General features: G+C 46.9%; 1 protein-coding gene across 2 annotated transcripts; it reads left to right on the forward strand.

The window, feature by feature from the left end:
* The first annotated feature begins 2369 nt into the window (after window positions 1-2369).
* Window positions 2370-6643, forward strand: LOC125539846 (importin subunit beta-1-like). 2 transcript variants are annotated; one of them, XM_048703368.1, is made up of 3 exons: window positions 2370-2509; window positions 3600-6156; window positions 6243-6643. In XM_048703368.1, the coding sequence occupies exons 2-3, from the start codon at window positions 3623-3625 to the stop codon at window positions 6421-6423; spliced, it is 2715 nt and encodes a 904-aa protein (XP_048559325.1). In that variant the 5' UTR covers window positions 2370-2509; window positions 3600-3622; the 3' UTR covers window positions 6424-6643. The 2 variants fall into 2 exon arrangements, with proteins under 2 accessions (XP_048559325.1, XP_048559326.1); XM_048703369.1 differs by lacking the exon at window positions 2370-2509 and adding an exon at window positions 2588-2761.
* Window positions 6644-12477: the final 5834 nt, after the last annotated feature.

The raw sequence follows: 12477 nt of genomic DNA on the forward strand, positions 1-12477 counted from the left end.
GAGACAAAAACGCCGAACCCAAGAAAATAAAATAACTTAACGCCGGAAACGGTAAGAGTTGCATTACATATTAGGTAAAACATATCCGGGGTGTTACACACTCGGGCCCTAGTGACAGGCGTTAAGCGTAGCAAAATCAATCTCAGAATATAGTGATACTAGGAATCAAACCTTAACAAAACTAACTCGACTACATGATAAATCTCATCCAACCCATCACCGTCTAGCAAGCCTACGATGGAATTACTCACGCACGGCGGTGAGCATCATGAAATTGGTGATGGAGGAAGATTGGTGATGATTATGGCGACGAATCCCCCTCTCCGGAGCCCCGAACGGACTCCAGATCAACCCTCCCGGTGAAGAACAGGAGGCGGCGGTGGCTTCATATCGTAAAACGTGATGAATCCTTCTCTCTGATTTTTTTTCTTCTCGAATAGGGTTATATAGAGTTGGAGTTAGGGTCGGAGAAGGTCCAAGGGCCCACAAGCCCTCTAGGCACGCCCTAGGGGGGCGCCCCCTCTGGTTAATTCTTGCGCTAGTATTTTTTGTATATTCCACAAAAATTCTCCGTAAATTTTTAGGTCAATCCGAGAACTTTTATTTCTGCACAAAAATAACGCCATGACAATTCTGCTGAAAACAGCGTCACTCCGGGTTAGTTCCATCCAATTCATGCAAATTAGAGTCCAAAATAAGGGCAAAAGAGTTTGTAAAAGTAGATACGATGGAGACGTATCAACAGCCCGTGTGTCGTGCCCCCCCCCCCCCCGTGCTCGCCCCGATGCCCGTGGACGCGCCCGCTAAGTCCCGCGTGCGCCTATAACCACCCCGTGGCCCCTGCAGCCGCCCGCACCCATCCGCGCGCCCTTGGCCCCGCGCTCGCTTGCCGCGGCGGTCTCTGTCCCGCGCCTGCGCACGGCCTCGCCGCGTCTAGCCTCGCTCGCCACCCGTGCTGTCGCGCCTACCCCGGTAGCCACCACCGCTTCCACCTCCACTCGCCACCACCACCAATTCCGGTTGCCCCTTGAGGAGCCGTTACTACTACTCGACTCGCCGCGTCGCACGCTATCGAACGGGCCCGAGAACGCCCCGAACCAGTGGTCATAGCAGATTCCGGCAAGGTAGCTGGCGCCTCTTCAGCACCGTCTGCTAACCTGGCCGCCACATGGCCCTCCCGGTGTCGCTGCCATCGGGACACACGGGCCTTGTTGACCAGTCAACGGCTGCCATCGGAACCTATGTTTGGAATTGATGGAATATTTAGTTTGGCGAGGCGGGGAGATGATGAAGTGTTTTTTTACAATATGATGATTTGGGGGGCCTTACTCGATGTGATTCCGTGTGATCCGCTAAGAAACCCATATTTATGTGAAAAAAATTCCGCGTCGGTAGTTGTATGTACTATATCGGCGATACAATATCACACTGCAATGGTTTTTTTCTAGGTGGTGCGAGGGTGCATGGGGTTCATATATTTTTATAGGATACCTCAATATAATTGAAGACCTTCAAAATTAGGGAACAATAGTGAATTGAAGTAATTGGATGGGAGAGCTCCTTGAGAAATTGTTGATCCAATGAAAATTGAGTGACTCAATTTTCAAATTGAAGACCTTAATTAATTGTGAGATCTTAAAAATTAGGAAGCATAATGTATCGTATAAAACAATTAACGAGAAAGCATTGAAAAATTGTTGACCCGGTCAAAATCAAGTGACCCAATTTTAATTGAACACCTCAATTAGCTACGAGGTCTTTAAAATTAAAGAGTTTAGTGTTATAGAGGATTCCTGAGTAAATTAATCAGAGAATCAATGAATTATTTTTCAAAAGCCTGTGACAGTGCACGGGCATTCTACTAGGGCTGGGCATATACTTCCATGACAAGAGCGGTTTTTTTAATAGGGAATCCATGACAAGAGCCTGTCCCAGATTGCCCGATGGGAAAAGCCCACCAGCCCTCCCTCGCATCCAGCCCATCGCGCATCCCTAAGGCCTCATTCGGTTTGGAGGATTTTCGTAGGAAAAACATAGGAATAAGGATTCCAGAGGAAAATTTCCTATGTATGCATTCGGTTTGTAGGAAATGCGTGCAGGAATTTCGTAGGAATACTACTCATTTCCCGTGTTTTTGGAGGAAACTACACATCCACTCAAAGCTCATTTTACGCGTAGGAACGAGGCAAGTCAATTCCTTAGGATGGCAAGTGCCATCCTATCATATTCCTATACTACTCCTAATTCCTACGTTTTGATTTCCTCCAAACCGAATGAGCCCTAAACAGGCCGAAAGCGAAAGCCGGCAGCGCTTCGCGAATCTTAAAGCAACACCATCCAACGGCTTGGAACATGACTGAGAGAGACTCCGTAGAATTTATTTAGGGCTTCCCTTGGCTGGACATCCGCTCCGCCGCCGCAAGCTCCTGAGCTACTGTCCGCACAGCCATCGAACTCCCGAGCTAGCGGAGGCGCACGAGTAGAAACGGCCGGCTTCCTCTTTTTGCTGGTAAGATCTACTGGATCTCTAACTCTAGTCGCCGGCTGGCTAGCCCCTCACCACTCTCATCTCTAATTGCAAGGCTAGGTCTTCTAAGAAGCATAAGTTTTGACAGTGATGATCCCATATGACCGCAAGTGAACAGCAACAACAATCTAGGGAAGGTTGATTTGTTGTTGCTTTAGGGACGTGGTTATGCTCTTTTGGTTCTGGGGATAGTTGACCTGTTTTTTCTCTCCTCACGTTGAGGTTCCTCTTAAGGTCCCTCATTCTCCCCCTCTTGGATTATTAGCTCTTGATTAATCATAGTTGGATGATATTTTGGTGTAGCTTTTATTGCCCACTCTTGGATTATTAGTTTTTGATCTTAGTTAGAGGATGTCCAGGCACTACCCTTTGGAACTAGAACTAGCCCAGTCCATTTGTTTTGTTTTTTTGCTTTAAGATATGTTTTATTATTAAGTTTCATAGATATAAGCATTTATCCATCAATTTTTGCTATGAAAGGCATAATGGTCCTCTCTCTATCTTTGTGTTGTAGTATTAATTATGACTTGATTCATTTTGTATTTACACTGTACTTCATGGTAGTATTATAGCCCTTTGTGCTGGAAGCTTTGCTGTAAATTTGCACCTAGTTTTTTTGTTTTTGTTGTAGGCTATGGTTATTAGTAAGGGATAATATCTATCTTTATACTATCAAGAATGACGATTATTTTATTTGTTTTTTCTATTTATATACTATTAAGAATGATGTTGGTCAATGTTTTCTTTGTTTCATGTCTTGGGATGTATATGACTTAACTATGAATTTTTCTTGTAAATTTTGTTCTTCAAGTTTCCTCCTTTTGACTACGATTACTAGTTTTCTTGTAATTTTCTCCTGCTAATATTTTGGTCCTACTATTTTAGTTATTTTAGTCTTAGTATTTAGTTGTGACTTCAAGGCTCCTCCTAATGTAAATTATTTATTTCTTCTTCCAACTGGTTATATATGTTATAAGTAATATAACAATTAGTTCTCCATCCATTTATTTGGTTCTGACATACCTTATTTTTGGTGGTTAATTTGTTTCTTTCTATTGTTGATGTTTGCCAGGGGACTTGCCCAAGAAAGTTGATATGGATGAATCAATTGATGTGAGTGATGCTCTTGCACATGCGTCACACCCAGACAACAACATAAGGTCAATAGGAGAAGACATGCTAAAGCGGCTCCAAAATCTTGATCTTCCCAACTTCCTCCTATATTTATCATCTGAGCTTTTGAGGGAGGGGATTCCAGAAGAGTCTAGGGCACTTGCTGCCATCACCCTTAAGAACTCCTTGGACTCAAAGGATCCTGCACTCAAGGATGCACACAAGGATCTACTTTGTATAAAATGGCTCAGCCTGGATCCCTCTATCCGATCAGAGATTAAGAATAAGTTGCTCATGACACTAGAATTTGATTCAAGGCAATCTCATTCAAGGCACCCCTCATCAAAAGTTATTGCAAAAGTTATTGCGAGAGTTGCATGCATGGAGATACCCCGGAATCAATGGCTGGACCTTGTTGGTAAATTAATGGACAACATGGCAAGTTCATCTTCTTCACTAAAGCAAGCAACTCTAGAGGTGCTCCAGTATATCTTTGAGGCGAAGATCCCTAAAGTTGTCAAGGGGGATCAAGTGGATGTTGTTATGGGTAGTGTCATCAGTGCACTGAATAACCAGATGCTAGATTCTCAAGTCCATCTCACAGCCCTTAAAGCTTTACTCAACATTCTTGAGTTTACTAAGTTTGAAGACCATGCTTGGAGGAATTCTATAGTGGCAGTTTGTGAAGTGGCAGGCAGGATAAATTCTGGAGCAGAGATCAAAGAGGCAGCATTTGAGTGCCTTGTTGCAATTGCACACACTTGTCATACCATATTAGAACCTTACAAGGAGATCATGATGAGTCTTACATCCCAAGCTTTGGAAGGAGATGTGGAATCACTTAAAGTCCAATGTATTAAGTTGTGGATCACTGTTTTCCAAGAAGAGATTGATTGGGAAGAGGAAGAGGAAGAGGAGGAAGAAGAAGAAGAAAAAGAAAAAGAAGATGATGATGAAGAAGAAGAGGCATCTAGCTTTATTGGTCCTCTCTGTTCATTTGTTCCACTTCTCCTACAAACTTACTTAAACGAAGAAGAGGGAGATTTAAAACAGGAGGACATTTGGAAACAGGGAGACGAGGGAGATGGAGACATTTCCATGACGGGGGAACAAGAAGAAGAGGGAGATGAAAATGTGGAACAAGAGGGAGTAAACCTTGAAGACATTTTGGAACAAGACGAAGAGGAAGATGAGACTCTACAAGGCATTTCCATGACATGCCTAGGCCTTGCAGCTAGAATTATGAAGGGTAGAGTTGTCCCCCTTGTGATGCATTTTGTCAAGGAGAACTTGAATGGGCCACATAAGATAGCAGCATTGTCTCCATTAGGTTTTATCCTGGAAGGTCCCTCGGTCAAGCAACTTGCTCCTCTAGTTCATTTATTGCTTGTCTTGATGGACCATCCGGAGGAAGGTGTAAGAGGCAGGGCTGCATGGACACTTGGGCGGCTGTTTAAGCTTGTTGGTGCACATAGAATCGTGAGAAATGAGGTGGTGGTCCTGGATCAGATCATGAAGCTCTTGATAGAAAGGAGCAAAGATGTCCCTGAAGTGTCCGTTGAAGTGCATGGAGCTCTATATTTTCTTGCAAGAGGTTATGGAGAAGATGCAAAGTCAAGGTCAAAATCAAACTCATGTGAGCTTTCACCTTTTGTTAAGCCTCTTATTGATGCTCTTCTTTGTGCTTCGGATCTGGCTAGGGAGACCCCTTTTTGCCTTCTTCCATCTCCTTATAAAGCTTTGAGTGAGATTGTGAGAGTTAGTGACACTGGGGACTTACAAGTTCGCCAGGCTGTTATAGGCTTGATGTCTCATATTATGAGGAGATTCAACATTGTGCTTAATGGTCATGGTGCAGTTTCATCTGTTCGGAGGAAGAACCAACTTGAGGTCTTGCTGTGTGGTCTAGTTGAAGTCTTGATCCACAAGCTTGGAAGTACACTCAAGGGGTCTGCTAAATGTGTGTTGATGTTGTTGTGCCCTCTCTTAACCCGTGAGAGTACAAGTGCACGAAATGGAGCAGCCCTTGCCATTGGTGCTCTTGCTCATGCCATTGGTGCTGATTTTGGACAACACATGCCTACGGTGCTACAATATTTCAGTGTGAAGCGACTCTCTCCACTTTATTTAGAAGTGATATGTAATATATGCCATGTCTTGGGAAAAGAGGGAAAAGAGGAAGAAGTGGTGCCATGCTTTGATCATATTATGGAAGTTTTGTATCAAGGTATGGGAGAATTGACACTTCAACCTCCAATTCTATCAAGCATTGGACAGATTGCTCTTGCTATTGGTGAAAAATTTGAGAAGTACCTGCCTCCAGTTATGGAAAAGCTTATAGTTATGGAAAAGGTTGCTCAACTCGATCAGGATCCTCTTGGGGATCATAGTAACAAGGTTAGAGAGGCGATATCTAAGGCCTACCATGGCATATTAGGGGGTATAACCGACCCAAAGTCTGGATTCAAGGTAGGAATGGCTCTACTTGACTTCACTGAAAAGGAGAGAAAGAGAAGGTAACAGATGCCTTGTTTTTTCTTGGTCGGTCACATAAGCACTGTTTATACTCGTTGACTGATTGATTTTTCTTTCTTTCTTTTAGGGACAGTGACAGAAGGTCCAGAAGGACTAGGACCATGACAGCCAGGGACACAAGGACCATGAAAGCGCTAGTTGATGCCTTGTCTCAGCTTTCTCCTAGAGTGGGGGTTTGGTCAGAGGCGTTGATTCGATCGATGCAGGAAGCAAATACTCCCTCCTTAAACAAATATAAGAGCGTTTAGATCACTACTTTAGTGATCTAAATGCTCTTATATTACTTTACAGAGGGAGTAATCATTGGGAGAGGAAGGACGGTGTGCTTTATTTTGATCCAGTCAACTAAAGTGTGTCGGTTAATGTTGGAAACTCTGTTTTATGTCGAACTAACGTGTATGGGCTGTGGGTTTGTTGGAAACTGCATGTATCCTCTCTAATTAATTAGAGTTATTATTATGGTGTTGACATAGAGCCTTACGTCATATTGTCTCTATTACTCTATCATGTTTAGGGACGTCTTTGGTTTGACTAAAGTGGGGACGTCTGTGGTTTGGTTTACTCTAGCAAAACTGTTTGTATGGAGGGTAAAGCGTATCAATGGTGAATCGATCATTCGCTATCCTTTTTTCTGGGATCTGCTCTTTTCAGTGCAAGGTTTGAGGGAAGGTAAGATTAGTGGGTCAATAACCTGCTTAGCTTTCCAAGTAAGGCAGTGAAGTTTCATATTTCTGTATGTGCTGCACCGGCCACCTATGGCTATGGCCGCGCCGGCCTCTGCGCGTCGTGCCTCCCCGGCCTCTATTGGCCACGCTGGCTTTTGCTATTTGCGCCGCCGCCCGCCACCATGGCGTGGCTGCAGTCCTGCTTCGGCCTGAAGAGGTCCCAGCGCTGCGTGTGCATCCTCCTGTTGGTGCTCGGGAGAGGTCCCGGCTAGACAAGGATGCTACGCTCCTCTCTCTTTTCTCTCTTGTGGCTGATGCTTCCAGTGTTGCGGCTACTACCAGTTCGTCCCCAGCAGATAGTGCTAGGGAGCAGGGACAGTGCACACAAGCTCCCCTTTGTCTCTCTCTCTCTCTCTCTCTCTCTCTCTCTCTCTCTCTCTCTCTCTCTCTCTCTCTCTCTCTTGTGACATGCTCGTTCTTGAACTGCTGTGAGTGGTAAAAAAAGAAACAGTTGGTAATGGGGATCATGGAGCCATAAGATTTGCCTCGTCTATTAAATAAGGAGATAATAGATTTTAGAGGTTTAAAGCACGCCCACACAATTTCAGCATGACAATTACTCGCCCTGGAAAATATTCTCTAATTTCTTTGCGCCCGTGGCCATCCAAAGCTTGGCCTCCTCGACAAGCGGTGAGTAGGATGGTCGGTGGCGCACTCTTGTGGCAGAACACCCGTGCATTTCTTTCATTCCAAATGGTCCATGATACGAGCATGGTGAGAGAGGTCATAGCTCGCCGGTTAGGGTTGCGGTTGTCTGTTCTCTTGTCCCACCACTCGTAGACGGAATCTACATGAGCCAGTCGGGATGTATCCATGTCCGTGAGACCAAGCTTCTCAATGAAAGACTCACATAGCCGAATCGTGTAGCGGCACTTAAAGAAAAGATAGGCTTCCGATTCTTGTTCCCTATTGCAAAGCTTGCAAAGGCCACAATTTGACCAATCTCATCGCTCCAAGCGATCGGCGGTCCAAATCCTATCTTGCAACACCAACCAAGCAAAAAACTTAATCTTTGAAGGTGTCCAAGCCTTCTAAACCATGCGATCTAAGGGGGAGAGAGTCATGCCTATGAATTGAGTCATTCTGGATGTTCCACAGTCCTACAGCCTACAAGTTAACCTAGCTAGGTACTCCCTCCGTTTCTTTTTACTTCGCATATAAGATTTGGTCAAAGTCAAACTACACAAAGTTATCTACAATCGGACATTAACAAATTCCCATCTGCCCATAACCGCGGGCACGACTTTCGAAAGTTCAAATCCCTGCAGGGGGTCCCAACTTAGCCCATGACAAGCTCTCATGGTCAACGAAGGATATACCTTCTCCCGAGACATTCCGATCAGACTTGGTATCCCGGTTCTATAAGACACTTCGACAAGTTAAAACAAATCCAGCAACACCTCCCGAATGTGCCGACGAATCCCGATAGGAGCTGCACATATCTCGTTCTCAGGGCACACTCAGATTGTCCAAACTTCCGGTAGGCCAGCCCAGAGTTGCCCCTTGTAACGCCCCGAGACCGATGTGCCAGGTGTCCTCCGTTTATTCGATGTGGTTGCCTTGTCATTGCTTGTGTGTCATGCATTGCATATCATGTCATCATGCGCATTTCATTTGCATACATGTTTGTCTCATGCATCCGAGCATTTTCTCCGTTGTCCGTTTTGCATTCCGGCGCTTCGTTCTCCTCCGGTGGTCATTTCTACCTTTCTTTTGTGTGTGGGGATTAAACATTTCCGGATTGGACCGAGATTTGCCAAGCGGCCTTGGTTTACTACCGGTAGACCGCCTGTCAAGTTTCGTACCATTTGGACTTCGTTTGATACTCCAACGGTTAACCGAGGGACCGAGAAGGCCTCGTGTGTGTTGCAGCCCAACACCCTTCCAATTTGGCCCAAAACCCACCTAACTCTGCTCCATCATCTCGGTCATTTGATCATGATCGCGTGGCCGAAAACCGCACCTCATTTGGACTCTCCTAGCTCCCTCTACCTATAAAAGAGCACCCCTCCCCGAAATTTCGGATCAATTCGCGGATGAAACCCTAGATCCACTCCTCCCCGCGCCGCCAGACTTGTCTGTCCCGCCGCTGGACGTGTTCGCCGCCGCTGCCTCGTCACCCGGACCAATCAGGAGAGGCCACGTCATCGCGCCGCCGCCCTCGTCCACTCCCCTCGCGCCATCTGTCCGCCGTCGTCGTCCCTGCGGCCGCGGCCCGCCGAGCCCATCGCGGGCCTGCGCGAGCCCGACCGCGCCCGAACCAGGAGCCCTGCTCCCGCAGCCGGTCGAGGGGAGGAGCCCCTCGATCCGCGCCCCCACCGCCAGCGCATCCTCGCCGCCCGTCTCCGGCGACCGCGTCACGCCGGAGCACGCTGCGCCGCCGTTTGACTTCGCCGCCGACCAGGCCTGGCTCCCCCGTGCACTGCTCCTTCCTCTCTTCCCCGACCAGATCCGGAGGGGCCATGCCCGAAGCCGTCCGCCGCGTCCTCGCCTGCATCCATTCCCGGCGGCCGCGCCCGCCGACGTCGCCGGAGAAGCCGCCCTGCTGCCGCCGGCGTCCCTTGCTCTCCTGCGCCGCCTCCATGGCTTCCTGCCTGTGAGGTTCGCGTGAGGAGGACGACGCCCTTGCCTCTGGGCCTCCTCCCGCGTATGTGGGCCGCCGTGCCAGATCCGGCCCAGCCCCGCTGCCCCAAGCCGGCCTCCTCCCCACCGAACCGGGCCATGGCCCATGGGTGAGCCACACCCCAGCGCCCTGCCTCTGTTTTTTTTCCTTCCTACTGTTGGGCTTGCCCCAGATTCAGCCTGGGATTTTCTATTATCCAGAGCCTGCCATTTTCCTAATTATCCAGAGATTGCCAGTTTTGCAGAATAGTCCCCCTAGTTCATGCATTTAATAACTCACTAACCGTGCATCGGATTAAAATGATTTATATATGAAACTTGCTCAGAATTTTGTGTAGATTAATAATATCCAACTTTCATCTATGTTTGAAATATTAAAAATGTTGTTTGCATTAATTTGCTCCTATGCCATGTTAAAATGATTTAATTCATAACTAAATAACCGTAACTCGGATTTTAATAAATTATATATGTAAATGGGGTAGAAAAATTCCTAGTTTAACATGGTGACCTTTATTTGCATGTTTAACAACTCTAAAATATGGTTTAGGGCAGAACAGGACCAAACCTAATATATGCATATGAGGAGTTTTCGGACTTGTTGTTTTGTTGTTCCGGCCTCATTTAAACTTGCCTAGATTAGATAGTTTAATTATGCTTCACCCTCTTGCCATGTTTAACAACATTTAATATTGTTGCGTACATAAACGAGAGAGAACTAAATAAGTCACGTGGTGTTCCGTCAATATGCAACTCGTTGCATATTTGAGCTCCACTTAATTTGTAGGATTGTTTGTGCACTTTGCCATGCCATGCTTCATTAAACCGGGCATGCATCATACTCGATTGTGCATCATGCCATGTTGATGTGTTGGTTGTTTACTATGTTGTTTGCTTTCTTTCCGGTGTTGCTTCTTCGGGTTGGTTCCGATAACGTTGCGTTTGTGAGGACCCGTTCGACTTCGTCCGCTTTGTCTTCTTCATGGACTCGTTCTTCTTCCTTGCGGGATTTCAGGCAAGATGATCATACCCTCGAAATCACTACTATCTTTGCTTTGCTAGTTGCTCGCTCTTTTGCTATGCCAATGCTTCGATGCCTACCATTTGCTTGTCAGCCTCCCAAATTGCCATGTCAAACCTCTAACCCACCATGTCCTAGCAAACCGTTGATTGGCTATGTTACCGCTTTGCTCAGCCCCTCTTATAGCGTTGCTAGTTGCAGGTAAAGATTGAAGGCCGTTCCTTGTTGGAACATTTATTTACTTGTTGGGATATCATATATCTTATTTAATTAATGCATCTATATACTTGGTAAAGGATGGAAGGCTCGGCCTTATGCCTGGTGTTTTGTTCCACTCTTGCCGCCCTAGTTTCCGTCATATCGGTGTTATGTTCCCGGATTTTGCGTCCCTTACGTGGTTGGGCTATTAATGGGAACCCCTTGACAGTTCGCCTTAAGTAAAGCTCCTTCCAGCAATGCCCAACATTGGTTTTACCATTGCACTAACAACCTACCACCTTCCCTTGGGTTCTGCAGACTCAAGGGTCATCTTTATTCTAACCCCCCCCCCCCGGGCCAGTGCTCCTCTGAGTGTTGGTCCGAACTGAGCTGCCTGCGGGGCCACCTCGGGGAAACTTGAGGGTTGGTTTTACTCGTAGCTAGTCTCATCTGAGTGTGCCCTGAGAAAGAGATATGTGCAGCTCCTATCGGGATTTGTCGGCACATTCGGGCGGTGTTGCTGGTTTAGTTTTACCCTGTCAAATGTCTTGTTGTACCGGGATACCGAGTCTGATCGGAAATGTCTCGGGTGGAGGTCTATTCCTTCGTTGACCGTGAGAGCTTGTGATGGGCTAAGTTGGGACACCCCTGCAGGGATTTGAACTTTCGAAAGTCGTGCCGCGGTTATGGGCAGAAGGGAAGCCAAGGCAGACTCGGACGACGAGGGTGAGGGGGGTGGAGATGCTGGTGGAGCGGGAGGCCTTGTAGGGGAGGACTCAACCATGTTTGAAAGATCGTGGATGTCGCCTAGAGGGGGGGTGAATAGGCGCTTTTAAAATAATTACGGTTTAGGCTTGAACAAATGCGGAATAAACCTAGCAGTTAATTTGTCAAGCACAAAACCTACAACAACTAGGCTCACCTATGTGCACCAACAACTTATGCTAAGTAAGATAAGCAACTATGAGATAGCAAGATATATGACAAAGAACAATATGGCTATCACAAAGTAAAGTGCATAAGTAACGGGCTCGGGTAAGAGATAACCGAGGCACGTGGAGACGATGATGTATCCCGAAGTTCACACCCTTGCGGATGCTAATCTCCGTTTGGAGCGGTGTGGAGGCACAATGCTCCCCAAGAAGCCACTAGGGCCACCGTAATCTCCTCACGCCCTCGCACAATCGAGATGCCGTGATTCCACTAAGGGACCCTTGAGGGCGGTCACCGAACCTGTACAAATGGCAACCCTTGGGGGCGGTCACCGAACCCGTACACTTTGGCAACCCTTGGGGGCGGTCACCGAAACCCGTCAAATTGCTCAAGGCGATCTCCACAACCTAATTGGAGACCCCGACGCTTGCCCGGAGCTTTACACCACAATGATTGAGCTCCGAACACCAACAACCGTCTAGGGCGCCCAAGCACCCAAGAGGAACAAGCTCAAGGGTACCAAGCACCCAAGAGTAATAAGCTTCTCAACTTGTAACTTCCACGTATCACCGTGGAGAACTCAAACCGATGCACCAAATGCAATGGCAAGGGCACACGGAGTGCCCAAGTCCTTCTCTCTCAAATCCCACCGAAGCAACTAATGCTAGGGAGGAAATGAGAGGAAGAACAAGAAGAGAACACAAAGAACTCCAAGATCTAAATCCAAGGGGTTCCCCTCACATAGAGGAGAAAGTGATTGGTGGAAATGTGGATCTAGATCTCCTCTCTCTTTTCCCTCAAAA

This window comes from Triticum urartu, chromosome 2 (genome assembly GCF_003073215.2).
Source record: "Triticum urartu cultivar G1812 chromosome 2, Tu2.1, whole genome shotgun sequence".
Taxonomy (NCBI): Eukaryota; Viridiplantae; Streptophyta; class Magnoliopsida; order Poales; family Poaceae; genus Triticum; species Triticum urartu.

Bases quoted from the DNA above. Each gene is read 5' to 3' on its own strand.
- LOC125539846 (XM_048703368.1), top strand. From the start codon at position 3,623: ATGGATGAATCAATTGATGTGAGTGATGCTCTTGCACATGCGTCACAC. The intron at 6,157-6,242 runs GTAACAGATGCC...TCTTTCTTTTAG, and splicing joins GAAAAGGAGAGAAAGAGAAG to GGACAGTGACAGAAGGTCCA.